General features: G+C 45.2%; 2 protein-coding genes and 1 long non-coding RNA gene across 3 annotated transcripts; 2 read left to right on the top strand and 1 right to left on the bottom strand.

The window, feature by feature from the left end:
• Positions 1-287: 287 nt before the first annotated feature.
• On the top strand, positions 288-3,873 carry LOC114857084 (long-chain fatty acid transport protein 2-like). The gene is made up of 10 exons (XM_029153218.3): positions 288-822; positions 1,271-1,477; positions 1,553-1,708; positions 2,301-2,425; positions 2,522-2,716; positions 2,796-2,880; positions 2,965-3,163; positions 3,238-3,335; positions 3,439-3,569; positions 3,665-3,873. The coding sequence occupies exons 1-10, from the start codon at positions 360-362 to the stop codon at positions 3,839-3,841; spliced, it is 1,836 nt and encodes a 611-aa protein (XP_029009051.1). The 5' UTR covers positions 288-359; the 3' UTR covers positions 3,842-3,873.
• A 9,950-nt stretch (positions 3,874-13,823) lies between these two features.
• Positions 13,824-17,095, top strand: LOC114857082 (long-chain fatty acid transport protein 2-like). Its single transcript, XM_029153215.3, has 10 exons — positions 13,824-14,301; positions 14,712-14,921; positions 15,007-15,162; positions 15,492-15,616; positions 15,686-15,880; positions 15,963-16,047; positions 16,132-16,330; positions 16,405-16,502; positions 16,606-16,736; positions 16,839-17,095. Exons 1-10 carry the CDS (start codon positions 13,839-13,841, stop codon positions 17,013-17,015), a joined length of 1,839 nt encoding a protein of 612 aa, XP_029009048.1. The 5' UTR covers positions 13,824-13,838; the 3' UTR covers positions 17,016-17,095.
• Positions 15,492-17,870, bottom strand: LOC129604250 (uncharacterized). The gene is made up of 2 exons (XR_008694976.1): positions 17,576-17,870; positions 15,492-17,453 (listed from the first exon to the last, which is right to left on the bottom strand). It is a non-coding gene; the product is annotated as an uncharacterized LOC129604250 (long non-coding RNA).
• Positions 17,871-25,880: the final 8,010 nt, after the last annotated feature.

The following is a 25,880-nucleotide window of genomic DNA, read 5'->3' as shown; positions in this document are numbered from 1 at the left end:
TTATTTATTAAAGTCAAAGTTCTGTTTCAAGTGAGTAAAGAGAGTTAAAGCCAATATCAATGTTTGGTCCCCTCTGTTCCTCTGTTATAATTAAAGTAATTGTGTTTGCCCATAGTGAACATTAAGATACTCATTCAAGTTCTTTTATTGTAAGTCTGACTTTGGAGAAGTCAGTGCCTCACCAGCCATGAACCTCGCCGCACGCCACTGCCAAGAGTTCAGTGTTTAGCAGAAGGTTAATCAACCCTGATTTCTGGAACACACCCCTGGTGTGTACTCCTCCTCCGTGTTTCTTTTTTGTCACCACTATAAACTGTCCTGACGCAGACGCTAGTGACTGGACTCCCTCTCTGATCAGCATGTTCCTCCTCTGGATAGCGCTGCCCGCTGTGCTCTGTCTCGCCTTTTTATTCCGCTTTCCGTACTTCATCCAGGATGTGCAGCACTTCATCAAGAAGTTAACGTTGGTGCGCCGTATCTCAAAATTCATGCAGAGTAATTACACCCTCCTGGACCGGTTCTTGGAGAGAGTCGAGACGCACCCTCACAAACCTTTCATCTTATTCAATGATGAAACCTTCACCTTCAAGGACGCGGACGAGCTCAGCAACAAAGCCGCCAGAGCGTTTTTGCGCAGCGGGTGCGTCAAAGAAGGAGACACGGTGACGCTGTTCCACAGAAACGAACCCATGTTCGTGTGGCTGTGGTTGGCGTTGGTGAAGCTCGGATGTCCCGTCGCCTTCCTCAACTACAACATCAGGTCCAAGTCACTGTTGCACTGCTTCAACCGCAGCGGAGCCAAAACTCTGGTGGTGGGCAGAGGTAAAATGTGGATGCTCGTCTCCTGTGCGCAGGGACCAAAACCTTGTTCTGTGCTTAATTAGTTTAATGAAATAAAGCTGATTAGAAAGTCTTAGCTGTAACAACTGTTCTGATGGTCATCTAGTGGTTTTAGTGGTTGCCAGGTCAGTGATGTTATCAGGGCATGATTAACCTTTACAACCAGATGTGTGCTGTTTCTGAAACGGGCTGATAATGATACATGTTATATCATTCTTTGAGTTGCTTTCCAAAGCGTCTTAAATTCACTTCGGACAGTAAATTATTGCATCCAATTATGAGCATCAGTAATAGTACAAAGTTGCTTGAATTCAGGTCTTTTAATGCCTGACTATGTTAACCTCTGTCCCACATTTGTAAGTAAATCAATGAAGATTCTATCAACAGTTTCCAGATGAAGGTACAGTGTGTTCCTTTGGTTCCATTGCAGACTTGCAGGATGCTGTGGAGGAGGTTCTGCCCACTCTCTTGGAACAGCGGGTCACGGTTTTAAGCCTCGCTGACTCTAAAACCGACGGAATTAAGAATTTCGCGGACCAAATGAGCGAGGCCTCGTCTGAGCCCGTGCCCAAGGATTTAAGGTCGCACGTGACCTTGCTCAGTCCAGGAGTCTACATATACACGTCAGGAACCACAGGTGGGCAGCTGCAGGTGCCGACGCTCAGCACGCAACAGTAAAACCACAACTGCACCACATTCTCGTTTGTAACAGGACTCCCCAAAGCGGCAGTGATGACTCATTCTAAACTGTGGAACCTGTCGTGGTTGTTGGAGCTGGGAGGCACTAAGTCCGAGGATGTGCTCTACGTCACCCTCCCTCTTTACCACAGCGTCGGCTTCGCTGGAATCATCGCAGGCATCGACGGGGGTGCGCTTTTTGTAGTGATCCTACAACACATCGCGGTCAAATGCGCCGCCGTTCGCTTTTTCTTGGTCAAATCAACCTTCGATTTAGTTGAAGTGCGCGATTAGTGCGATACTTACGGTAACAGTGTTGCAAGATTGCAAGACTGTTTACTGTACGATAATTTATTAATAGGGTATTCCAAAACTACACTAATGTGACTTGATATTTACTGAAATAGTAGTCCATGAAGTACAAAGAAGAACTGTAGAAAATGGATGTTATTAATTACCAAGTTCTGGGAAAAGGCCAAAGTATCTATACTATATTTCATTAGTGAGTATTTACAAATATATACACAGTAAATTATATCCATTATACTTATTGTATTTACAGTAGGTTCCATTCAGCAGTAGATGTATTATAATTTCCAACACCAAGAGTTCCCATGCCTTCTTATAGGCCGCAACACCATTACCGTAAGTATCATGTGAATCGCGCACTTCAACTGTAGCGACGGCTGATTTGACCAAGGAAAAGCGACCAACACTGTCGTGGATTCAACATGTTTTTACGCAGCGGATCATCTTTGAAGCTTTCATTTTCCCGTGTGTAGGCTTTACAGTTGCTTTGAAGAGTGCATTTTCTGCATCTCAGTTCTGGGACGACTGCAGAAGATATAATGTCACTGTCATACTGTACATTGGGGAAATCATGCGCTACCTCTGCAACAAACCGAAGGTATGGTGCGGGTCACAGCACTGATATTACAGTATATAATATTATGATACGATATAACGTTACAACGGAAACACGCTCAACCATTTTCTCTGGCAGAAACTCAACGAAAGAAGTCACTCGCTCAGACTCGCAATAGGCAACGGGATGCGAGCGGACGTCTGGAGAGAGTTCCTGAAGCGCTTCGGCAACATTCGCATCACAGAGTTTTACGGAGGCTCTGAATTGAACTTCGCTCTGTTCAACTACGTGGGGAAGATCGGTTCCATTGGGCGACACACCTTCCTCAACGGGGTAGAGCTCATCTTCTCCGTCCCACGGTTTGACGTGAGAGCTCGAAAGGCAAAGTTTGGATCCTTTATTTGTCTTGCAGAGGTTGTACGGTTTGATCAAATACGACGTTTACAACGGAGAACCTGTGCGGGACTCGTCTGGGTTGTGCGTGGCAGCAGCTAAGGGTTCGTAGGTTGTTTCCCACTGAAGGAAATAAATATTCCCATTTTTCCCATTTGGCGACATTTAACTGTGTGGACCTTCGCCAGGTGAGCCCGGGCTCCTGGTGAGCCGCATCACCCAGAGGGCTAAATTCTACGGTTACCTGGGAGACCCGGAACAGACGGAGAAGAAGAAGCTGCACGACGTGTTCGAGAAGGGAGACGTGTACTTCAACACCGGGGACCTCATGCGCAAGGACGAGGACAACTTCCTTTACTTCCTTGATCGCACTGGAGACACGTTCAGGTGAGTTCACGCCTAAAAGCGCAACTTGAAACTGAATAAACGCACCGTTTAGTTATTTCATACGCTGTTAACAGATGTAAAGGAGAGAACGTGGCTTCAACTGAGGTGGGTGACGTCATGACCCTGGCTCACTGCATTAAAGAAGCCTGTGTATACGGAGTTCAAGTACCAGGTTTGTTTGACTCTGCTTCTTGCTGATGTTTTGGATTCACTGGAGACTTTCCAGGTTATTTTACATTGTAATGGAACAGAGTCACAGCAGTCTTTTCCTCCAGGTCAGGAAGGGAGGGTGGGGATGGCAGCACTCGCCCTCAGAGACGGACAGATGTTTGACTCGACAGATGTCTGGCAGCATGTTAAAAACCTCTTGCCGGACTACGCGAGGCCCCGGTTTTTAAGAATCCAGGTACGTCTAACTCCATGCGTCGACTTTAACGGAGCATTTGGAGCATTTCAGCATTTGTGTAAAAGCAGCTTTTGCTCTTAATGGAATCTTTACAGAGTTCCTTAGACGTAACCGGCACATTCAAGCACACAAAGTTGAAGCTGATGGAGGAGGGCTTCAATCCAAACCAAATAACAGATACGCTCTACTTTCTGGACAAAGAGGAACAGAATTATGTCCCGCTCACATCAGAAATATTTAATTCTATTACATCAGGAGAAATCCAGATGTAACTGATCGATTTTTATATTATTTCCAGTACATTGGTACTTTGGGGCCCTAAATAATTTTTTTTAAAAGTCAGAGGTCTGCCAAAAGGCAGCGCAGAACCTTTTTCCTGTGTGTTTCTGTGACAGAATGGAGGGTGCACTCGCTTGTATTCAATGCATGTAAATGAATGTGCTCTGCCATTGAGCGAGTGAAGCTGCTTCTCTCAAGCGGTGGAATGGGCCACATTTGAGGTTTCATGTCTCCATGAGAGAGGGTTTGTGTTGGAAAAATACTGCATTTAATCATTGAAACATTGTTGGAATTTATTTAGCTGATTTCCCGAAGCCTCGTTAACTGTGCTATGGCCTTACTGTAAAGTTTTCTCCCTTCTGCTCTGCAAGAAAGAAGGAGCACCAGTGTGTAGCATCCTTATCTGATGAGCCCAAAGCTTGCTTTGTGCAGAAAATATTTCCCACGCACTGTGACAATGCACTTCCCAGAATGGTAGTATATATTATGAGCTGAATCCATATCTTCTCTTTAGTGAGAGGAAGTTGCCTTTGCTGTAAACTGCTCACTCCTTGCAAGCAAAATCCTGAAGAAGGTCTCAGCTTATTATATGTCTGCTTTATTTAAGATTTACAAAGGGAACTAACAGTTTCCCTAATAGTTTGGATCCTTCAGAGGAGGAGTAAAACTGCAGGACACACTTGGTGCTATGGTGGGCTTGAACCTGGGACCTTCTGATATCTCCGTTCTCCAAGTGCCCCATAATAATAATTTCCCACCCACATATGGGGTAATGGGCCACATTTGAGCACTGACAGACTGACAAGCTGAACCACTTGAGGTTTTTATTTCTTTTTGGAGATTTATTGATAAAAATGAAAAATATTTTACATTTTACTGTACATATGTTTGTAAATAACAATAAATGGTGAGGTTTATTTAAGGAGCTACAATCCCTGCACTGCCACCACATCTTTCTTCAGCATGTGTAGCAGTGGCGGTAGCACTCAACAACTTGCACAGTGGCACAGTTATTGTGGTAGCTCAGTTGGTAAAGCACTGCTCTCGGAAGGCAAAGGTCTCCGGTTCAATCTCCGGCCTTTCATTTAATTATGAAAACAAATTTCCCCACTGTGGGTCTAATAAGGGCATTTACTTGTTGCAGCGATGCATCGTTGGCCAGGAGTGGGAGGTTGTTGCCAAAGCAATTGATTTTGTACTGCTTGTCAATCTGATAAACCAGGGACTTTTTTTCTTTTATGTTTCCACAGTGAAACATACAATAATTTTACAGATAAAGTCAGTACTCAAGTGTGACCCATTCCCCCACTTACTGTTCCACAATTCATCAGGCCTGTGACTGTGAGACTGTGGCAAGACTCACCAGGATTGTAGGATTGTGAGTGATTAAAATGTACACACTTACTTTAATATTTGTTATTTATTTATCCGCTGCTTCCAGGGGTTTCTGTTATGTTTTTCTCCCAGATTAACTTCTTTAGTTTGTGTTTTTGGTTGTTTCACATGCCTTTTATTATTTGCATTTGTGTAAAATGTTATTTTTAATTAATAAATCTCCTAAAAGAAAACACCTCATGTGTGTTGATGTTTCCCTAAGATGGCAAAGTCAAACAGAGGTACACACAGGTTTTGTTGAAGTGGTTAAAGGTCATAGTATTTTAGTGTCATAGTTGTTTCTCCAACCTGAACAGGGAGCAGGTTCCACAGGAGAGGAGCTTGGTAGCTGAAGGCTCTGCCTCCCATTCTAAATTTAAATACTCTAGGAACCACAAGTAGCCCAGTGCTCTGAGAACAAAGTGTTCTGCTGGGAGCATAAGGAACTATGAGGTCTTTAAGATAAGAAGTTTTAAGAAGGAGCTTTATCATTGAGTGCTTTGTAGGCGATTAGGAGAATCTTCTATCTATTTCTATTCTATCCTACATTTTACAGGCGGCCAATGCAGAGAAGCCAATATAGGAGAAATGTGATCTCACTTTCTAGGTCCCATCTGTCAGACTTCGGCAGATGTCAGACCCACATGCACAGTACACTCGAGGGCTTGATGAATAAACAACGTTTATTGTATGGACGTAGTCAGACAGTCCAGGTCATACACAGTGAGTCTCAATTCTTCAGGCACAAAAGGGAGAGGCAAGCTAGGATCCAGTAAACAGGCAGGGGTTCGGTACACAGGTAAACTCGGCAGAGGTACAGGCTAGAGCAAGGCAAAACTCAAGGTCAGACGGTCAGAATATTATCACTAGATCCAGGCGAAGATACAGACTTGGAACAGGCAGGAATCAGAGGTCAATGACGGACGTGATCAGAAAACAAGATGACTATACTTGAACGCTGGAATGTGGTACTGAGACTCGACAATCTGGCAAATATAGTGTGTAAGAGGTGGAGGCTTTATACTGGTGTGGATTACTAATTAAAGACAGGTGTGGATAATGGGAACCGGTAATGACAGAGAAACATCTGACATGAAGTATGAACAGGAAGTCCTTTCAGAGTAAAACAGGAACTAGCACAGATCGTGACAGTATCCCTACCCCTAGGGCGTCTACAACGGCGCCCACGGAGCCCCCCCCCCCCCCCCCCTACCAGGGCGGGCGGAGGGTGGTCTCAGGAGGAGGGACCGAATCCCTCCCCTTCCTCCACCCACACAAGCAGGGTACACCCATCCGAGCACACAAGCAGGGTGGGTGGAGGTTGGACTCAGGAGGAGGGACCGGATCCAGACCCTTCCTCCTCTGCGGGGACCTGACTGTGTCGACGCGTTCCATCCGGGGACAGGGCCTCGGGATGTGCGGCGTGGAACTACCAGATGAGAGACTTGTCCAAAATGTCCCGGGCTGGTACCCAGAAGCGTTCGTCCGGCCCGTACCCCTCCCAGTCCACTAGGTACTGGAAGCCCCGTCCTCGGCGTCTGCAATCGCGGAGCTCCCGGACCTTGTAGACAGGACCTTCCTCCACGACCCGAGGAGGCGGAGGTGGCTGGTGATGAGGGACCATGGTGCAGGATCTGAAGGGCTTGAGTCGGCTGATGTGAAACGTGGGATGAATCCTCATGGTCCTGGGCAGTGAGAGTCTCACAGAGACGGGATTAATGACACGGGATATGGTGAAAGGTCCAATGAATTTAGGTGTCAACTTACTTGACTGTGACTGCAGCCGAAGGTCCCTAGTTGACAGCCAGACCTGGTCCCCAACCTGGTACTCTGGGCCTGGGGTCCGCTTGCAGTCTGCTGCCTTCTTATACCGGTCCTGGGACTGCAGCATCGTCCTCCGAGCCTGCAACCAAGTCTGACGACAGCGCCGGACCAACGCATGTGCTGAAGGGACGTGGACCTCCTCCTCCAGGGCTGGAAACAGGGGTGGCTGGAACCCATAGGCGCACTGAAAGGGGGTTAACCCGGTCAAGGCGCAGGGCAGGGTATTATGGGAAAATTCGACCCATAACAGTTTACTAGACCAGGATCCTGGGTTCCTGGAGGCAAGGAGTCGTAGTCCCAACTCCAGCTGTTGGTTGGCCCGTTCTGTCTGGCAATTGGATTCGGGGTGGTACCCCGACGACAAACTCCTATGAGGTTGCAGAACTCCCGCCAGAAGCGGGAGATGAACTGGGGACCGCGATCGGACACAATGTCCTGTGGAAAGCCATGGAGCCTAAAAACGTGCTTCATCATGGCCTGAGCCGTGTGCTTGGCCGAAGGCAGCTTGGGCAGCGGAATAAAGTGGGCTAACTCAGTGGTCATGACGATCTACCACCGTCATGACCACTGAGTTTCCCTGGGAGGGTGGTAGACCAGTCACAAAGTCCAAAGCCACGTGTGACCATGGGCGGTGCGGCACCGGCAAGGGTTGGAGCAGGCCCGCCGGTCGCTGGTGGGAAGCCTTGCCCATGGCACACGTGGGACAGGCAGTGACGTACTCCTGTACGTCTTTCTTGGCCACCAGAACCGTTCGCCTACCCTGAATGTGGTGCGGAGGTCTGGTGGCACAAACAGTCGGTTGGGAGGGACACCGCGTGGAACTGGAAGGTCTCATGTAGCCTCCCGAACATGACGTTCCACCGGCCAGGATACTGCAACCACCAGGCATCCTGCTGGTAGGATGGTCTCTGGCTCCGCCGGGTCCTGCTGTGAGTCGTGCAGACGAGATAGCACATAAGGCTTAGTGTTTTTCGACCCGGGGCGATATGAGAGGTGGAAATTGAATTGACTAAAGAGCAGGGCCCACCGGGCCTGACGAGAATTCAGCTGCTTGGCGGTCTTTATGTACTCTAGATTTTTGTGGTTTGTATAAACTAGGAAAGGCTGGTCTGCTCCCTCCAGCCAGTGCCTCCATTCTTCCAGGGCTACCTTCACAGCTAGTAGCTCTCTATCGCTGATGTCATAATTGCGTTCTGCCACAGATAACTTTTGTGACATGAAGGCGCATGGATGGAGCCTACCTTCTGCCGGATCCCTCTGGGATAAGACAGCCCCCACTCCTGTGTTGGAGGCATCTACCTCCACGATGAACTGCCTGGTTGGATCTGGCATCCGCAGCACCGGTGCTGACGTTAAACTTCCTTTTAGGCGCTGGAATGCCTCCTCTGCCTCTGCCGACCACTGAAAAGTAGTCTTGATGGATGTTAACGTGTTTAATGTTTTATACTACTGAACCGCCTGATGAATTTGACGAATAGGCGATGCTCCAGCAGTTTCTTCAGCACGAGACGAACGTGTGTAATGTGTTCCTCCTTGGAACGAGAAAAAACAAGTATATCATCTAGGTAAATGAAAACAAAGTTATTGATCATGGGACCCAACACGTCGTTCACAAATGCCTGGCAGGCGCATTGGTGAGGCCAAACGGCATGACCAGGTACTCATAGTGTCCGTTTGGAGTGTTGAATGCCGTCTTCCATTCGTCTCCCTCACGGATGCGCACCAGGTGGGACGCGTTGCGAAGATCCAGCTTGGTAAAATGGGTAGCTCCTGACAACAGCTCAAACGCAGAAGACAGCAAGGGTAAGGGGTACGAATCCCTGATAGTTATATCGTTGAGTCCGCAATAATCGATGCAGGGCCTCAATGAACCATCCTTCTTCCCTACGAAGAAACCTGCCCCTCGTCATCACCTGGAGGGACGGATTATCCCGGACGAGAGAGCTGCGTCCAGGTACTCCCTCATGGCCCGATTCTCCTTGGGTGAGAGCTGCTAGAGTCTCCCCTTGGGTGGAGTCGCCCCCGGCCGCAGGTTTATGGCACAGTCATGCTTTCTGTGTGGTGGTAGTGAAGTTGCTCTGGACTTACAAATCCCTGGACTGAGGTCATGGTAGCATTCCGGGACTCCTGTCTATCTTCTATCTTCTCTTCTATCGCCGATTCATTCACAAATTTAGTTCCATAGCCTCACCTCTTTATAACTTAACCTCCTCTAAGGTCTCATTCCAGTGGTCCCCCGAAGCTGAGACTGCCTTTCAGCAACTCAAGACGGCCTTCACTACAGCTCCTGTCCTGCACATGCCTCATCCTAGCCGTCAGTTCGTGGTGGAGGTGGATGCCTCGAACTCTGGGGTCCTGCGGTCCTCTCCCAGCGGGCTCCTCAAGGTGGGCGCTTGCATCCTTGTGCGTTTCTTTCCAGGAAACTATCCCCAGCAGAGCAGAACTACGATATTGGGAACAAGGAGCTGCTAGCGGTCAAGGTGGCCTTGGAGGAGTGGCGCCACTGGTTGGAGGGAGCTGAGCTTTACCTTGCTCCTCCACCGGCATGTCTCCATTTCAGTGCGCCTACGGATACCAGCCGCCTGTCTTCCCAGTCTTGGAAAAGGAAGTCATTATCCCGTCTGCTCATGCCCTGCTGAGACGCTGCCGACGCACCTGGGCCCAGGCCAGACGAACCATGCTACTCACCCAGGAGCACTACAAGAAGACAGCAGACCGTCATCGCTCCGATGATCATAACATTCTATTACAGACACTAGAACATAGAATCGGGATTAATGGAACAGCATTGGGATGGTTTAAATCCTATTTGTTGAACAGATTCCAGTTTGTTCATGTTAATGATAAATTCTCCACACGCACAAGGATTAGCTATGGAGTTCCACAGGGTTCTGTGCTGGGTCCAATTCTGTTTAGCCTTTACATGTCTCCTCTAGGTGAGATTATTAGAAAGCATTCTATTAATTTTCATTTTTACGCAGATGATACTCAGCTATACATGTCCTTGGAACCAAATGAAACAGATCAACTAGTCAAAATTCAGGGTTGTTTAAAAGACATCAAATCCTGGATGTCCCAAAACTTCCTTCAACTAAACTCAGATAAAACCGAGATTCTTATTGTTGGGCCTAAAAATCTGAGAGAGACACTATTGAGTCCAGATAGCCCCCTGGATGGCATAACATTAGCTTCAGATTCTACTGTGAGGAACCTTGGTGTCATGTTTGACCAGGATCTCTCTTTTACATCATACATTAAACAAATCTCCAGAACCGCCTACTTCCACCTTAGAAATATAGTTAAAATCAGAAGCATCCTCTCTCAGAGCGATGCAGAGAAACTGATCCATGCATTTGTTACCTCTAGGCTGGACTACTGTAACTCCTTACTCATAGGATGTCCTAACAGCTCCTTAAAAAGCCTACAGCTCATTCAAAATGCTGCAGCCAGAGTTCTGACAGGACTCACATTTCTCCTACATTAGCTTCTCTGCACTGGCTGCCTGTAAAATGTAGGATAGAATTTAAAATTCTCCTACTCACATACAAAGTACTCAATGATAAAGCTCTTTCTTATCTTAAAGACCTTATAGTTCCTTATGCTCCCAGCAGAACACTTCGTTCTCAGAGCGCTGGGCTACTTGTGGTTCCTAGAGTGTTTAAATGTAGAACAGGGGGCAGAGCTTTTAGCTACCAAGCTCCTCTCCTCTGGAACCAGCTCCCTCTTCAGGTTCGAGAAGCTGACACACTCTCCACCTTTAAGATTAGGCTTAAAACCTTCCTTTTTGATAAAGCTTATAGTTAGAGATGGTTCAGGTCACTGGCAATGATTGTTAGTCACAGGAACCATCTCTTAGTTAAGCTGCAATAGACATAGACTGCTGGGGGATTTATACACTGAGCTCCTCTGTTTCCTTCTACCTCCTCTGTCCCATAAGCTCCCATCATTGTCCCATGTTTAACTAACCTTGTCTCTTTCTGTCCAGTAGTTGTGCTTCTCTCCTCTCTCCTCTCTCCCCCCCACCCCCACTCTTTCTCCCTCTCTGTCCTCACCTACAGGTATCATCGGACTCAAAATTTGGTGTCTGTGATGGGCAGCTGCGGATCCAACCATCCTGCCTGCATCCAGTCCCTGGTCCTACCATCCTGCCTGTGCTCTGTTGTTGCTTGTTGTTGCTTGTTGCTGTTGCTGTGCTTTTCTCTCTCTCTATCCTCTCACCCCAACCGGTCGAGGCAGATGGCCGCCCACATCCAGTCTGGTTCTGCTGGAGGTTTCTTCCTCGTTAGAGAGGGAGTTTTTCCTCTCCACTGTTGCTGTCAAATTAAATGCTTGCTGTATGTGGGATTTGTTGGGTTTAGTTGTGTGGGGTTTTAAACCTTACTTTGTAAAGTGCCTTGAAATAACTTTGTTGTGATTTGGCGCTATATAAATAAAATTGAATTGAATTGAATTGAATCGAGGCTCCAACTTACACGGTCGGACAGCAAGTCCGGGTGTCCACGAAGGACCTCCCCATCAAGTCAAGCGATCACAGAAGTTCATCGGTCCTTTCATCATTGAACGGATTATCAATCCTTTTGCCGTCAGACTCACCTTGCCAAGAACCATGCGTATCCAACCAACATTCCACGTCAGTTGCCTCAAGCCTTTCCGATCTAGCCCCCTGGTTCCACCCACGCCGTTACCTCCTCCTCCATAGCTGGTCGACGGCGGTCCTGTCCACTGTCTGCACCCTGCTCAACTGCCGCCGCCGAGGTCGCGGCCTTCAGTACCTGGTGGACTGGGAGGGATATGGGCTGGAGGAGCGTTTGTGGATTCCAGCCCGAGATATCTTGGACCCGACCCCCATCAGGGACTCTCACCAAGCCCACCCATGTCCGGTTTTACTTTGTTACTACTTCCTGTTTAGTCCACATCCAGTTTACCCAGCTTCACTTCCGGTCCTTGTTAACCTCACCTGTGTTTTATCAGTAATTTGTCACTCAGTACTTAAGCACCAGTTGTTGCCTTGCACAGTTGCCAGATTGTCTACGTTGTTTCCTAACTAGCATTCCAGCATTCGTTGTAATCTTGCCTTTCGTGTTTCGATCCTGTTTTGCCATCGACCCTGCCTTTGCCTAACCTATGACAGTCCTGTGCCGTAAGTTGATCTTCGCTCGTACTTTGACCTTACCCTACCTTCTTGTGTGTACCTCCATCTGTGACAGCGATCAAAGTGTGCAAAATAATTTCTTGAATCTTGAATCTTCTCACGGCAGTGACTCTGAAGTTGATACCTACAGCTGACCTCTGATTCTGTGGCAGGTTTCCCCAAACTGTTGTCACCCAGGAGCGTATCACAGAGTACTCAATGTACCTATAAACTGAACATAATGTTCAGTACAGATGTTCTGGTTAAGGCCACATGACCCTTGTGGCAGTAATAACACATGCGTTACACAACAGCTGTAGTTTTCTTGACCAGGCTGTCCACTGTTTCCAGCCTCCCTGGCCCAGAACCAACCGGCCTGTTGCAGAAAGGACTGTGCTGAACATCGACATGCTTCGGTACCTTTAGCATCGAGGTGCAAAAGGAGAGACAGGACACCGCTAGAAAGAGGCAAAGCTATTATCTTAGCCCTCTGCAGGCATTACTGCAGGGCGGAGGGAAAACTACAGGGCAAGAGACTATAATTGTCCTAAACCTGTTTTATAAGTTCTTTCTGTTTCTTAAATTAACTGTATTGATTTTGATCTGTTGCAGAAAGAAAATAATGAATGCTGCGAGCAAGTTAGCTGCCATGGCTGAGGTGCTAGAGGCACTGCTGTGAGAAGATTTTCTGAGAACTCAATGAAAAGAAAAATTCAAAAAGTTGTCTTTGTGAATTTATTTCTGCATATGCGTGTAGAAAAAAATTAAAAAAAAGAAAGGCATGCGGGTGGAAAAGACAAGTTGATGCTCACACAAGGTGCACACCAAGGTTCTCTGAAAACCTCTCCTCCCGTCCCGAGTTTTAAAGCATACAGATAACACAAACACCTCCCACACCATTCTTTAGACACACATAAGCTCTATTTCAGTAAACAGACTACATGTCCATCAATATTATTTAGACGGTTGTCACTTCAATTTGCTAAGTCTGCAAGAGCAAAGGTGAGAAAGAGGACCCCCCCCTGCTCAGATGCTTGCAGCAATATACTTGAACAATGTATAGAATGTTTAAGGATGTGAATGATCAACGCTTATGAATATGAACATTAATCAGAAACAGATGACTATTAGGGCATTAATAATAAAAATGATTGTGAAAAAAAGCGATTGTAAAAGCGATTGCTGGTGGACATTTCACACACGCAGATGCTGGTTTGAATCACAGCCAGACACTCAGTATGATCTGGTTTATAACCCAACACGGTGTTTTATTAAGGGTCAGTCTGTGAAAACAGAGTTTGGATCTTACTGTCACTGTTTTAGTGACTGTCATTTTAAGGAGATTTGTTATTCTTTATATTATGAATGTTTTTTTATGTTTTTGTCATTTCATTAAATTATAAACTAAAATTTAAACTTGCTTAGTGAATCCTTGATTCAAGCTCAGTTTTTACTGGCGCACAGCTGATTTGCACAATCATCAGGAACTTTATTGGCACAGATATTGAATGCGTTTTTCAGTGAAGCAACTTCAAATATGTAACCAATTAACGTTTCTCTCGCCTGTCCTGGTGTGTACTCCTCCTCCGTGTTTCTTTTTTGTCACCACTATAAACTGTCCTGACGCAGACGCTAGTGACTGGACTCCCTCTCTGATCAGCATGTTCCTCCTCTGGATAGCGCTGCCCGCTGTGCTCTGTCTCGCCTCTTTATTCCGCTTTCCGTACTTCATCCAGGATGTGCAGCACTTCATCAAGAAGTTAACGTTGGTGCGCCGTATCTCAAAATTCATGCAGAGTAATTACACCCTCCTGGACCGGTTTTTGGAGAGAGTCGAGACGCACCCTCACAAACCTTTCATCTTATTCAATGATGAAACCTTCACCTTCAAGGACGCGGACGAGCTCAGCAACAAAGCCGCCAGAGCGTTTTTACGCAGCGGGTGCGTCAAAGAAGGAGACACGGTGACGCTGTTCCACAGAAACGAGCCCATGTTCGTGTGGCTGTGGTTGGCGTTGGTGAAGCTCGGATGTCCCGTCGCCTTCCTCAACTACAACATCAGGTCCAAGTCACTGTTGCACTGCTTCAACCGCAGCGGAGCCAAAACTCTGGTGGTGGGCAGAGGTAAAATGTGGATGCTCGTCTCCTGTGCGCAGGGACCAAAACCTTGTTCTGTGCTTAATTATTGTCCAATGTGACACAAAGTAATGAAATAAAGCTAATTAGAAAGTCTTAGCTGTAACAACTGTTCTGATGGTCACCTAGTGGTTTTAGTGGTTGCCAGGTCAGTGATGTTATCAGGTTATGATTAACCTTTACAACCAGATGTGTGCTGCTTCTGAAATGGGCTGATAATGATACATGTTATATCATTCTTTGAGTCGCTTCCCAAAACGACTTAAATTAATTTCAGACAGTAAATTATTTCATCCAATTATGAGCATCAGTAGTAGTACAAAGTTACTTGAACTCACTTGAATTCAGTGAACAGTTTCCAGATGAAGGTACAGTGTGTTCTTGTGGTTCAATCGCAGACTTGCAGGATGCTGTGGAGGAGGTTCTGCCCACTCTCTTGGAACAGCGGGTCACGGTTTTGAGCCTCGCTGACTCTTGTAAAACTGACGGAATTAAGAATTTCGCGGACCAAATGAGCGAGGCCTCGTCTGAGCCCGTGCCCAAGGATTTAAGGTCGCACGTGACCTTGCTCAGTCCAGGAGTCTACATATACACGTCAGGAACCACAGGTGGGCAGCTGCAGGTGCCGACGCTCAGCACGCAACGGTAAAACCATAACTGCACCACATTCTCCCTCTGGGTCGTTTGTAACAGGACTCCCCAAAGCAGCAGTGTTGACTCATTCCAAACTGTGGACCCTGTCGTGGTTGTTGGAGTTCGGAGGCGGCAAGTCCGACGATGTGCTCTACGTCACCCTCCCTCTTTACCACAGCGTCGCCTTCGCCGGAATCGTCACAGGCATCACCGGGGGTACTTACAAAGTGTTGCGCGACTCCTGACGCTTTTTTTAGTGAGCCTGTTGACTTTTTCTTGGTCAAATCAGCCTTCGATAAAGTTGCAGTGCGTGATTAGTGCGATACTTACGGTAACAGTGTTGCGTCCACTGAGAAGAGACTTGAAATTATTAACTGAACTTTGACCTGTTGACCTAGTAATGGATCGTTCCAAAACTAAACAGTAAAATAAGTTGTATTTGATGTAGTAGTAGTCAATGAAGTACTTAATAGTCCAGTCGTACTGGATTCAAAGTCTTTTTATGCAACGCATCAAATTTGAAGCTTTCATTTTCCCGTGTGTAGGCTTTACAGTTGCTTTGAAGAGTAAATTTTCTGCATCTCAGTTCTGGGACGACTGCAGAAGATATAATGTCACTGTCATACTGTACATTGGGGAAATCATGCGCTACCTCTGCAACAAACCAAAGGTATGATGCGGGTCACAGCACTGCTGTGAACGTTACAACGGAAACACGATGAACGATTTTCTCTGGCAGAAACTCAACGATAGAAGTCACTCGGTCAGAATCGCAATAGGCACTGGGATGCGAGCGGACGTCTGGAGAGAGTTCCTTCGGCGCTTCGGCAACATTCGCATCGTAGAGTCCTACGGATCCACTGAAGGGAACTTCGCTCTGTCCAACTACGTGGGGAAGATCGGTTCCATTGGGCGACACACCTTCCTCAACGGGGTAGAGCTCATCTTCTCCGTCCCACGGTTTGACGTGAGAGCTCAAAAGGCAGTTTGTATCCTTTGATCTCCTTGTCTTGCAGAGGTTGTACGGTTTGATCAAATACGACGTTTATAACGGAGAACCTGTGCGGGACTCATCTGGGTTGTGCGTGGCAGCAGCTAAGGGTTCGTAGGTTGTTTCCCACTGAAGGAAATAAATATTCCCATTTTTCCCATTTGGCGACATTTAACTGTGTGGACCTTCGCCAGGTGAGCCCGGGCTCCTGGTGAGCCGCATCACCCAGAGGGCTAAATTCTACGGTTACCTGGGAGACCCGGAACAGACGGAGAAGAAGAAGCTGTACGACGTGTTCGAGAAGGGAGACGTGTACTTCAACACCGGGGACCTCATGCGCATGGACGAGGACAACTTCCTTTACTTCCTTGATCGCACTGGAGACACGTTCAGGTGAGTTCACGCCTAAAAGCGCAACTTGAAACTGAATAAACGCACCGTTTAGTTATTTCATACGCTGTTAACAGATGTAAAGGAGAGAACGTGGCTTCAACTGAGGTGGGTGACGTCATGACCCTGGCTCACTGCATTAAAGAAGCCTGTGTATACGGAGTTCAAGTACCAGGTTTGTTTGACTCTGCTTCTTGCTGATGTTTTGGATTCACTGGAGACTTTCCAGGTTATTTTACATTGTAATGGAACAGAGTCACAGCAGTCTTTTCCTCCAGGTCAGGAAGGGAGGGTGGGGATGGCAGCACTCGCCCTCAGAGACGGACAGATGTTTGACTCGACAGATGTCTGGCAGCATGTTAAAAACCTCTTGCCGGACTACGCGAGGCCCCGGTTTTTAAGAATCCAGGTACGTCTAACTCCATGCGTCGACTTTAACGGAGCATTTGGAGCATTTCAGCATTTGTGTGAAAGCACCTCCTTCATTTTCCTCTTAATGGGATCGTTACAGAGTTCCTTAGACGTAACCGGCACATTCAAGCACACAAAGTTGAAGCTGATGGAGGAGGGCTTCAATCCAAACCAAATAACAGATACGCTCTACTTTCTGGACAAAGAGGCACAGAATTATGTCCCGCTCACATCAGAAATATTTAATTCTATTACATCAGGAGAAATCCAGATGTAACTGATCGATTTTAATATTAGTTCCTCTCCATTAAAAAAATGTAAACCCTTTATTAAACATTTAGTCTTAAGAGTTGAAAAGTGTCTTGTGTTTATTATTAAAACTGCTGCTGCATGCATATCTTGCTTCATCATGATGTCTGTTCTGGAAGTGATTACCTCAAGTTTGATATGTGATAATACAAAGAAGCTAAAGTTTTTCTTCGAACAATTAGATCATCTTCACAAGCGTCAAACTCTCGCTCAGATTCCTGTTTGTCATTTCCATCTGGGGTCTGACTTCTTCTTTATGACAAGGACGTAACCTGCAGTGCCCCATCCTCGCCTCTAGGGGTCGTGATGGAGGCGAAATACTCTGTCTTCATGTTTGTAACTCATGACGTCACAGTTCGTTGGTGAATGTTTACGCCACAGCTGCAGCCTGCAGCAACAGCAAAACCTGCACATGGACAGAAATGAGCAATAATCAGTGGACGGACGTGGACCATGGGGGGATGAAGGCGTGGTCGGAGCGCGCCGCCCCTTTAAAAGTGCCTGAACTTTGCCACAAATCTCGCTGACCCGCGGCGCGTTTGCAGCTCCTGTCGTGTGGTTGACCGTCGTGGCCGGGCTGGACATTCTGTGCGCGCCAGGCTCAACAGGTACAAGAAAGCCGCCGCTGGGAAGTTGGTTTGACGTTGGATATTCAACAGACATTCGACTGAAAGCACCTCCGGACAAACGGTCCGGCTCTGACCAAGCGGTTGGCGTTTCGCGTTCGCTACGCGGACACAGAACGACACCGCTCCGCACGTAAAGACGTTGAATTAGGGACCGTTAATAAATGATTAGGATTTTCAAGAAATTAATTCAGTAGCGACCAAACCATATGACCTACTGGTCCAAAACCTGCCCCAAGATATGTCTACATCACCTTCAAAAAGCACAACCATTTTTATGAGATCATAATTGTGTTGCATATTTTAATAATATTTTTGTGTAAATATCAGAGTCATATTAATAATAAAATATTTTGGAAAAATATGGAAGGTATCCGGTCTACCATGTGAATTGTCCGTAAGAATTTCGTACCAGCTCTGCCACGATTAACAACGACTGCCACAGATGCTGTTAACCTGCAGGTGCTGGTGAAAATTGGACTACTGTTGGTTGAAGAAGGAGAGAAGGCAGGACGTGTTTGTGGACAGAGAGAGAAGAGGAAAGGCAGGAGGCTAGATCGGAGAACAGGGACACTTAAGGTTGGCACAATAAAAGGGAATGGCAGAGAGCTGGTAGACATGATGGAGAGAAGAAAGGTAGATGTACTGTGTGTGCAGGAGACGAGGTGGAAGTCAGCAAAACACGTGTAGATAGGAAGAAAAACGGGGAAGGAGTGATCCTGAAGGGGGAGTTTGTGAACAAGGTTCTAGAGGTGAAAAGAGTCTCAGACAGGGTGATCGTCGTCTCCCCAGGTAACAAAGCGACTCATCCGTGGTTGCGTCCTCTCTGTGCAGCAAACACCAAGAACAGTTAATCGTTTCTTTAGAACCGATCATGAACAGTTGCAACTCAGTTGGAGACATCCTTCTCGGAACACCAGGCTGCAAACTGTGGTCATCCAGACCTCCTCTCATGGAGACATGAAAACACACAGTACCATCATTGGTACCAACATTGGTACTGTGGAGCCCAATATAAAATTTTCTTGCTTGTATTCAATGCATATAAATGAATGTGCTCGGCCATCAAGCGGGTGAAGCTGCTTCTCTCAAGCGGTGGAATGGGCCACATTTGAGGTTTCATGTCTCCATGAAAGGGGGTTTGGATCCCTCAGAGGATGGGTAAAACTTCAGTACACACTATGGTGGGCTTGAACTTGGAACCTTCTGGTATCTCCCTTCTGCAAGTGCCACATAATAATAATAATTTCTCACCCACATGGGGTAATGGGCCACATTTGAGTACTGACTGACAAGCTGAGCCACATGAGTTTTTTTTTCTTTATTTTTTTCTTTATTTTCTTCTTTCTTTCTTTCTTTATTTATTATTATTTATATATTATTTATTTATTGATAAAAATGAACAAAATTTTACATATGTTTGTAAATAACAATAAATGGTGAGGTTTATTTAAGGAGCTACAATTCCTGCACTGCCACCACATCTTCTGCATTTTCTTCTGCATGTGTAGCAGTGGCGCTAGCACTCACTACTCGCACAGTGGCACAGTTATTGTGGTAGTTGAGCAATGCTCTCGGAAGGCGAAGGTCTGCGGTTCAATCTCCTTCCTTTCATTTAATGATGAAAACAAATTTCCCCACTGTGGGTCTAATAAGGGCATTTACTTGTTGCAGCGATGCATCGCTGGCCAGGAGGAGCCAAAGCAATTGATTTTGGGCTGCTTGTCAATCTGATAAACCAGGGACTTTTTTTTCTTTTATGTCTGTTTTTCCACAGTGAAACATACAATAATTTTACAGATATTTCAGTACTCAAGTGTGGCCCATTCCACCACATACTGTGCCACAATTCATCAGGCCTGTGGCTGTGAGAGTGTGGCAAGACTCACCAGGATTGTGAGTGATTAAAATGTACACAGTCACCTTATTATTTGTTATTTATTCATCCGCTGAGAGAACTTCTCGAGAGCTTAGCTCTGTTTTACTCTGTGGTCTGCCGGGGCAGCAGCATGAAGGTAGCAGACAGTTACAGACTGGACAAACTGATCAGGAGGGCTGGTTCTGTTCTGGGGGTAAAACTGGAACACCTAGTGTACATGCTGTAGCTGAGAGGAGGATGCTGGTCCAACTCCACTCTATCCTAGACAACACCTCCCACCCCCTACACAGTGTGTGGCTGGACAGAGGAGCACCTTCAGATAGATGTTGATTAGTATTAGGTGTACAATAAAACTTTGTTTGGTAGATCTAGTAATTAGATGTAATTGGACAACAGTAATTAGACTTGATGTGAGTGTGTGTAGATGTGTTAGCATTCATATTTTTAATCTCCCTACCTTCTTGTGTGGACCTCTGTGACAGCGATCACAGTGTGCAAAATAATACGTTTTTTGAATCTTGAATCTTGAATCTTCTCACGGCAATGACTCTGAAGTTGATGCCTACAGCTGACCTCTGATTCTAAGGCAGGTTTGCCCAAACTGTTGTAACCCAGGAGCGTGTCACAAAGTACTCAATGTATCTATAAACTGAACATAATGTTTAGTACAGATGTTCTGGTTAAGGCCACATGACCCTTGTGGCAGTAATAACACATGCGTTACACAATAGCTGTAGTTTTCTTGATCATGCTGTCCACTGTTTCCAGCCCCTCTGGCGCAGAACCAACAGGCCTGTTGCAGGAAGGACTGTGCTGAAACATGCCTCAGTACCTTCAGGAGAGTGGAGAGCGAGCAGAGACAGGCAAGAGACTATAATTGTCCTAAACGTAACATAAAGTATTTTGTGGTTTTTAAATTAACGCAATTATTAAAGTAATTATACAAGTTAGCTGCCATGGCTGAGGTGCTTGAGACACTGCTGTGAGAAAAATTACCACAAGAACTTCTGATGACTCAATAAAACGAAGAATTCAAAAAGTTGTCTTTGTAAATTTATTTCTGTATATGCGTATAGGAAAAATACAAAAAAAGGCACCCGGGTGGAGAGGACAAGTTGATGCTCACACAAGGTGCACACCAAGGTTCTCTGAAAACCTCTCCTCCCGTCCCGAGTTTTAAAGCATACAGATAACACAAACACCTCCCACACCATTCTTTAGACACACATAAGCTCTATTTCAGTAAACAGACTACACGTCCATCAATATTATTTAGACGGTTGTCACTTCAATTTGCTAAGTCTGCAAGAGCAAAGGTGGGAAAGAGGAAGGCATCACTCAAGGAGCATTTTGTTCCTTGTCTAAGTCAAACACTACGTCACAGGGTCATCAAGTCAGACAGTCAGGCACTGTCTCACAGAGTGATCAAATCATAACTGGGCTTCCTGCTCAAAAGACAATTGAGGACCCCCCCTGCTCAGATGCTTGCAGCAATATACTTGAACAATGTATAAAATGTTTAAGGATGTGGGCATCTGGTTCGGATGCCACCTGGACACCTCCCTGGGGAGGCCACTTAAACACCTTGGGGTCCCACCGGAAGAGCTGGAGCAAGTGTCCATGGGAAAAGGAAGTCTGGAACGCTCTGCTCAGACTGCTGCCCCCGCGACCCGGCCCCGGATAAAGCAGTTAAAAAATGGATGGATGGATGGATGAAATTTCCATCACAGATACCCATCAAAAGTAAATCAGGGAAGAATTATGGTTCATCCAATGCGTTCTTCCATAAACCACAAATTTCAGTAAGAATCTGCAAAGCCTACTGGCATCACTCCTGAGAGGCCTCTCAAAGGAAAGTAGAACCCGTAAAGCCATTTTTTGTCTCTGATCTGCATCGTCCAGTCCCGCAGTTCAACAAGCAGCATGTATTAGGCTGAATGCTGTATTGTGATGACAGTTTTGCTTTTACAAGAGGAGTGTATGGGAAATATATATACTCTTCTTGAATAATGGTTTATTTAATGTTTTATTTAGTCCACCCTAGATACGTGTAATGTTGCTGTGTTGGTGGACAGGTTGAGTTTGTATGTGTGTGTAACACCAAATAAATCAATTAAGCAAACAATAGGCACAAAATAAATAAGTAGGGATGTACCTTAGGCTGACACATTCATAACTAAACAACTGCTGTACTGTGGTTTACCTGTGGAATTAATATTAATGCTAATAATGGTGTTAAGGTATGTGAACACACTCATACAAACATATACATATCATATACAACAACATATGCATTGTTATAAATAATCTCATAATAATAATAGCCATGTGTTGAGTTTCCCACTACAAGGTTAGTAAAGCTGTAGCTCAACATGTCACAGCCTGGACTCACTTCCTGTTTTATTTTCTTTTACTTCCGGTTTTGTCTTTTCACTTTTAGTTTAGCTTTACTTTGCTAGGGGGGGTCACATAATCTCACCAGCTGTTTTCCATCAATCATTACTCACCTAGTATTTAAGCATCATGTCTTGCCATAGTCAGATTGTCGTCGTTCCTGACCAACATTCCAGTGCTACCTCATGTCCAGTTCTCGTGTACGATCCAGTTTGTTTCTACCGCCTTGTCTCTTGCCCAGCCTTTGATAACCCTGAACTGTGAGTTTGACCATTGCTTGTTTTTCGACCACCGTTTTTGCCTAATCCCTGTCGAACCTTTGCTTATGACCATTGCCTGCCTGAGGCAGACCTTAGTGCATGAACAATGCCACTTAAATCCAGGGTGGTGGGAGGAGCTCGGCCACTATGCCCAGCCAACGAGCAGAGGAAAGAATCCTAGCAGCCAGGGAGCCCACACACCTTCAGTTCCAGGAGGGCAGCCACAGAGAACCCCCCAGGCAGAGCTGCAGCAGCCACAGAGACAGCACCCGAGGTCAGAGTAGGCCACTGTGGGTCAACAATGTCCGCTCCATGAGAACCAGGGGCAAACACTCCCTCCAGTGGGAGGGTCAGACTGAGAGAGTGGAGCCTGGTCCTGGGCTCCGTAGGGAGCCCACCAGGAGATGCCCCTGCGCCCAGAGTGGGGCTCACCCCCAGTCCACTACCCCCACACGAGTGGTGCGGGGCCTACCCCATCGGCCCGACTATATCCCCTGGCAGCCCCCCCGGGCACGAGGCCGGCAATTGGAGGGGGCCAGCCGAAAAGAGATCACTGACCACATTTGGAACATCCTTTGTCCTGTGTAATGTGTATTTTATATTAATATAGAATTATATTGTGTTAGTTGTAAATTTATATTTTTTGTCATTTGGAATAAATTTGAACATATATTTGTCCAGAACATGTGATTAGTGGCGATGTCCAGATCAGCTTCCCATTTACAGATCGGAAGACTTACTATGTCATCAACATTGGAAGTTAAAATACAGATTTCTGATACTGCTGGCAGTGGTTGCATCTGGATAGGAGTATTTCTAGTTTTTGCATTAAGAATGAACTTTAGTGGTAACACTATAGATTTTGTCCAGTTAGTAGAGTATTCTATAGTGCTGAGAATTAATCTATGAGGCTGATAGTTGCAAGAAGAGACATCTGTGGCTCCAGGAGAAAAAGTAACACATCATCAGTATATAAACTTATTTTCTGATTTACTGATTTGGTCGATATTCCAGTAATTAGTGGGAGAGCTGGCAACAACTGTGAGGACTCGTTTTTTTAAAGACAGACATCTGTCTTTATCTCGTCATAACAGCCATGATTTTTACTCTATCAACTTAATTATTTAACTAAATCGTAGTTATACTTGTCTTTTTTCTAATGATGTGTCTGGCTATACCCTCAGACCTATAGTTTAGTCGCTATCGACCCCAAAGTGCAGAGAGATCCTGAATTTCCCTCATAGTCTCTAATGATTATTTCCGCCAGACGTCTGGGGAAAACGCAGAAGGTGACACATCTTGAAATTGCGACTGTGGCTACAAGCTTTAGTCTTCAAACATAAAAATAAGTCCAGTTGTTCAGTGAAGACTTGGCATTCATAAAGTGAAAATAATTTTGTAATAACTATTATGGTTTTGCTGCAACAAGCCTGTTCATAAGAGGTAAAACTTTCCCCGCCTTTCGTCTCCTTGGCGACGGCGCAGCTGCAGAGTTGATTGACAGGTCAAACTCACAGCACACACAGCAGTTCCATGCTTATTACTGATGAGTCAACTACACTATTGCAATGTGTAGTAATCAAGCACATACGTCCTCTAAATACTTTCAAAATAAAAGCACCAAGCCAAATAATTAGCTTTAATATCAAAATCTTTGTTTTTGGCTAGGTAATTATGACTATTTAAAGATTGATTAACAGTTTAGTAATTACCCACACATGCTTCTCCTAATTCCTTTCAAAATAAAAGCACCAATGCAATTTCTTAGCTCTTTAACTGCACCATTTTTGCCTTTGAATGGTTAATTATGACCTTTTAAAGACTCTTCAACAGTTACGTAATTACCCCCACACATCTCCTCTATGTCCTTTCAAAATAAAAGCACCAATGCAATTCGTTACTTTAAATGGCAAGATTTTTGGAAATTTTCTGGTTCTAACTGAATAATTACCAATCGTTAATTTACAATTCAGTAAATTACCAGACACACACCTATTATGGTGCTTTTATTCTGAAAGGCCTTAATCTAAATCTTTTGCTTTAATAGGGCTATTTTTGCTTTTGAATGATAAATCATAACTATTTAATCACTATTTTATAGTTTAGTAAGCACCCCCACACAACCTCTAAGTCCCTTCAGGATAAAAGCACCAATGTAATTTATCACCTTAAATAGCAAGATTTTTGGTTCTGACTGGTTAATTAATGGTCAACTTTTAATCTTTGACATCTTTTTATCTTGTTCATCCTTGGTTTTACCTTCGTCATCACTTTATTCTTTGTCAATGTTTTGTCGTGGTCATCGTTTTGTCGTGGTCAACTTTTTGACGTCAGCAGCTTAATAGGCATATGGCATCTTTTCGGCAACAGAACAGCTCTCCCATGTAATTTCTCTGAGAAATTAATTTTTCTAGTTCCCTCATGCTGTCTTATTGCTGCGGCTCAATAAATATTGCAAATAGTAATGAAGAAAGTGGGCAGCCCTTTCTGGTCCCTCTACACAGATTAAACCTTGCTGAGGTCTGGCCAATGATTTCAGAGACTTTGGTGGCCTCACCCCAGATGTGTCCGACTTGACAGTTTATAAAGAAATTGCAAAGAAGATGCCTCAGCGTGAGACCTCGGACTTTCCAAGTGCGAAGATGACTTTAACAAATCTAATCTAAACTAACGAATCAAAAACAGTGCAATGTCCATTCCAGTTAATCCTGTATGCGAGTGATTTATTGTTCCAACAAACAAACAATCCGTGGTGGCTTCCTATTGTGTGGGTTTGTGTGTCTTGTGGCTGCTGTCCATTCACGGTTCCATTGCCGGGTTCTGTCCTTCCAACTCTGTCTTTTCGTCGCCATCTCCGGTAAAAACTGTTTGCAATCCTGGGCTCCTGACGTCTCCTTAACCCGTCCCTCTAGCTGGTGAGGTCCCGGCCATGTCTGAGCAATAACTAAACCAATTAGTGGAAAACATTTATCTAATGCAAATGATCTAATAAGCAAATCAACAGTAGAAGCGAACCTAAATTATGGCAATGAATCAAACATACTGCATATTGACATACAACAATTAATAAAGAAAATAAAGAGCTCCTGCAAAGTGAAACATGCTTTCTCTGCTTTCTTGTCACCAGTTAAATAAGGTGGATACCATTCATGGTTAAAATGTGAAGCACAGTCATTAGTGCACAGACAACCTATTGTAACTAACAGGCAGAATGTCTGATTTTATATCAGCGTTGTAAAAGATGCTGGTTTAAATCACAGCCAGACACTCAGTATGATCTGGTTTATAACCCAACAGAGGATGTTTTATTAAGGGTCAGTCTGTGAAAACAGAGTTTGGATCTTACTGTCACTGTTTTAGTAACTGTACTTTTAAGGAAATTTGATAATCTTTATATTAATGTTTTTTGTTTTTTTGTTTTTTATTAAAATGTATAGTACAAATGTGACTGGAACGATTCCTCAACTAACTTGATTAGTGAATCCTTAATTCAAGCTCAGTCTTTACTTGTGCACAGCTGATTTGCACAATCATCAGGAGCTTTATTGGCACAGATATTGAATGCGTTTGTCCTCGGTTTAGGCCTCACAATCTTTCGCACTGTTTTTTTCAGTGAAGCAACTTCAAATATGTAACCAATTAACGTTTCTCTCGCCTGTCCTGGTGTGTACTCC

The sequence above is a fragment of the Betta splendens genome, chromosome 6, assembly GCF_900634795.4.
Source record: "Betta splendens chromosome 6, fBetSpl5.4, whole genome shotgun sequence".
Lineage (NCBI taxonomy): Eukaryota > Metazoa > Chordata > Actinopteri > Anabantiformes > Osphronemidae > Betta > Betta splendens.
Note: the sequence above shows the minus strand (reverse complement) of the source record. Positions and strands in the feature narration are given on the sequence as shown.

Bases quoted from the DNA above. Each gene is read 5' to 3' on its own strand.
- LOC114857084 (XM_029153218.3), top strand. From the start codon at position 360: ATGTTCCTCCTCTGGATAGCGCTGCCCGCTGTGCTCTGTCTCGCCTTT. The intron at 2,881-2,964 runs GTTCGTAGGTTG...GACCTTCGCCAG, and splicing joins GTGCGTGGCAGCAGCTAAGG to GTGAGCCCGGGCTCCTGGTG. The intron at 3,570-3,664 runs GTACGTCTAACT...GAATCTTTACAG, and splicing joins CCCGGTTTTTAAGAATCCAG to AGTTCCTTAGACGTAACCGG.
- LOC114857082 (XM_029153215.3), top strand. From the start codon at position 13,839: ATGTTCCTCCTCTGGATAGCGCTGCCCGCTGTGCTCTGTCTCGCCTCT. The intron at 16,048-16,131 runs GTTCGTAGGTTG...GACCTTCGCCAG, and splicing joins GTGCGTGGCAGCAGCTAAGG to GTGAGCCCGGGCTCCTGGTG. The intron at 16,737-16,838 runs GTACGTCTAACT...GGATCGTTACAG, and splicing joins CCCGGTTTTTAAGAATCCAG to AGTTCCTTAGACGTAACCGG.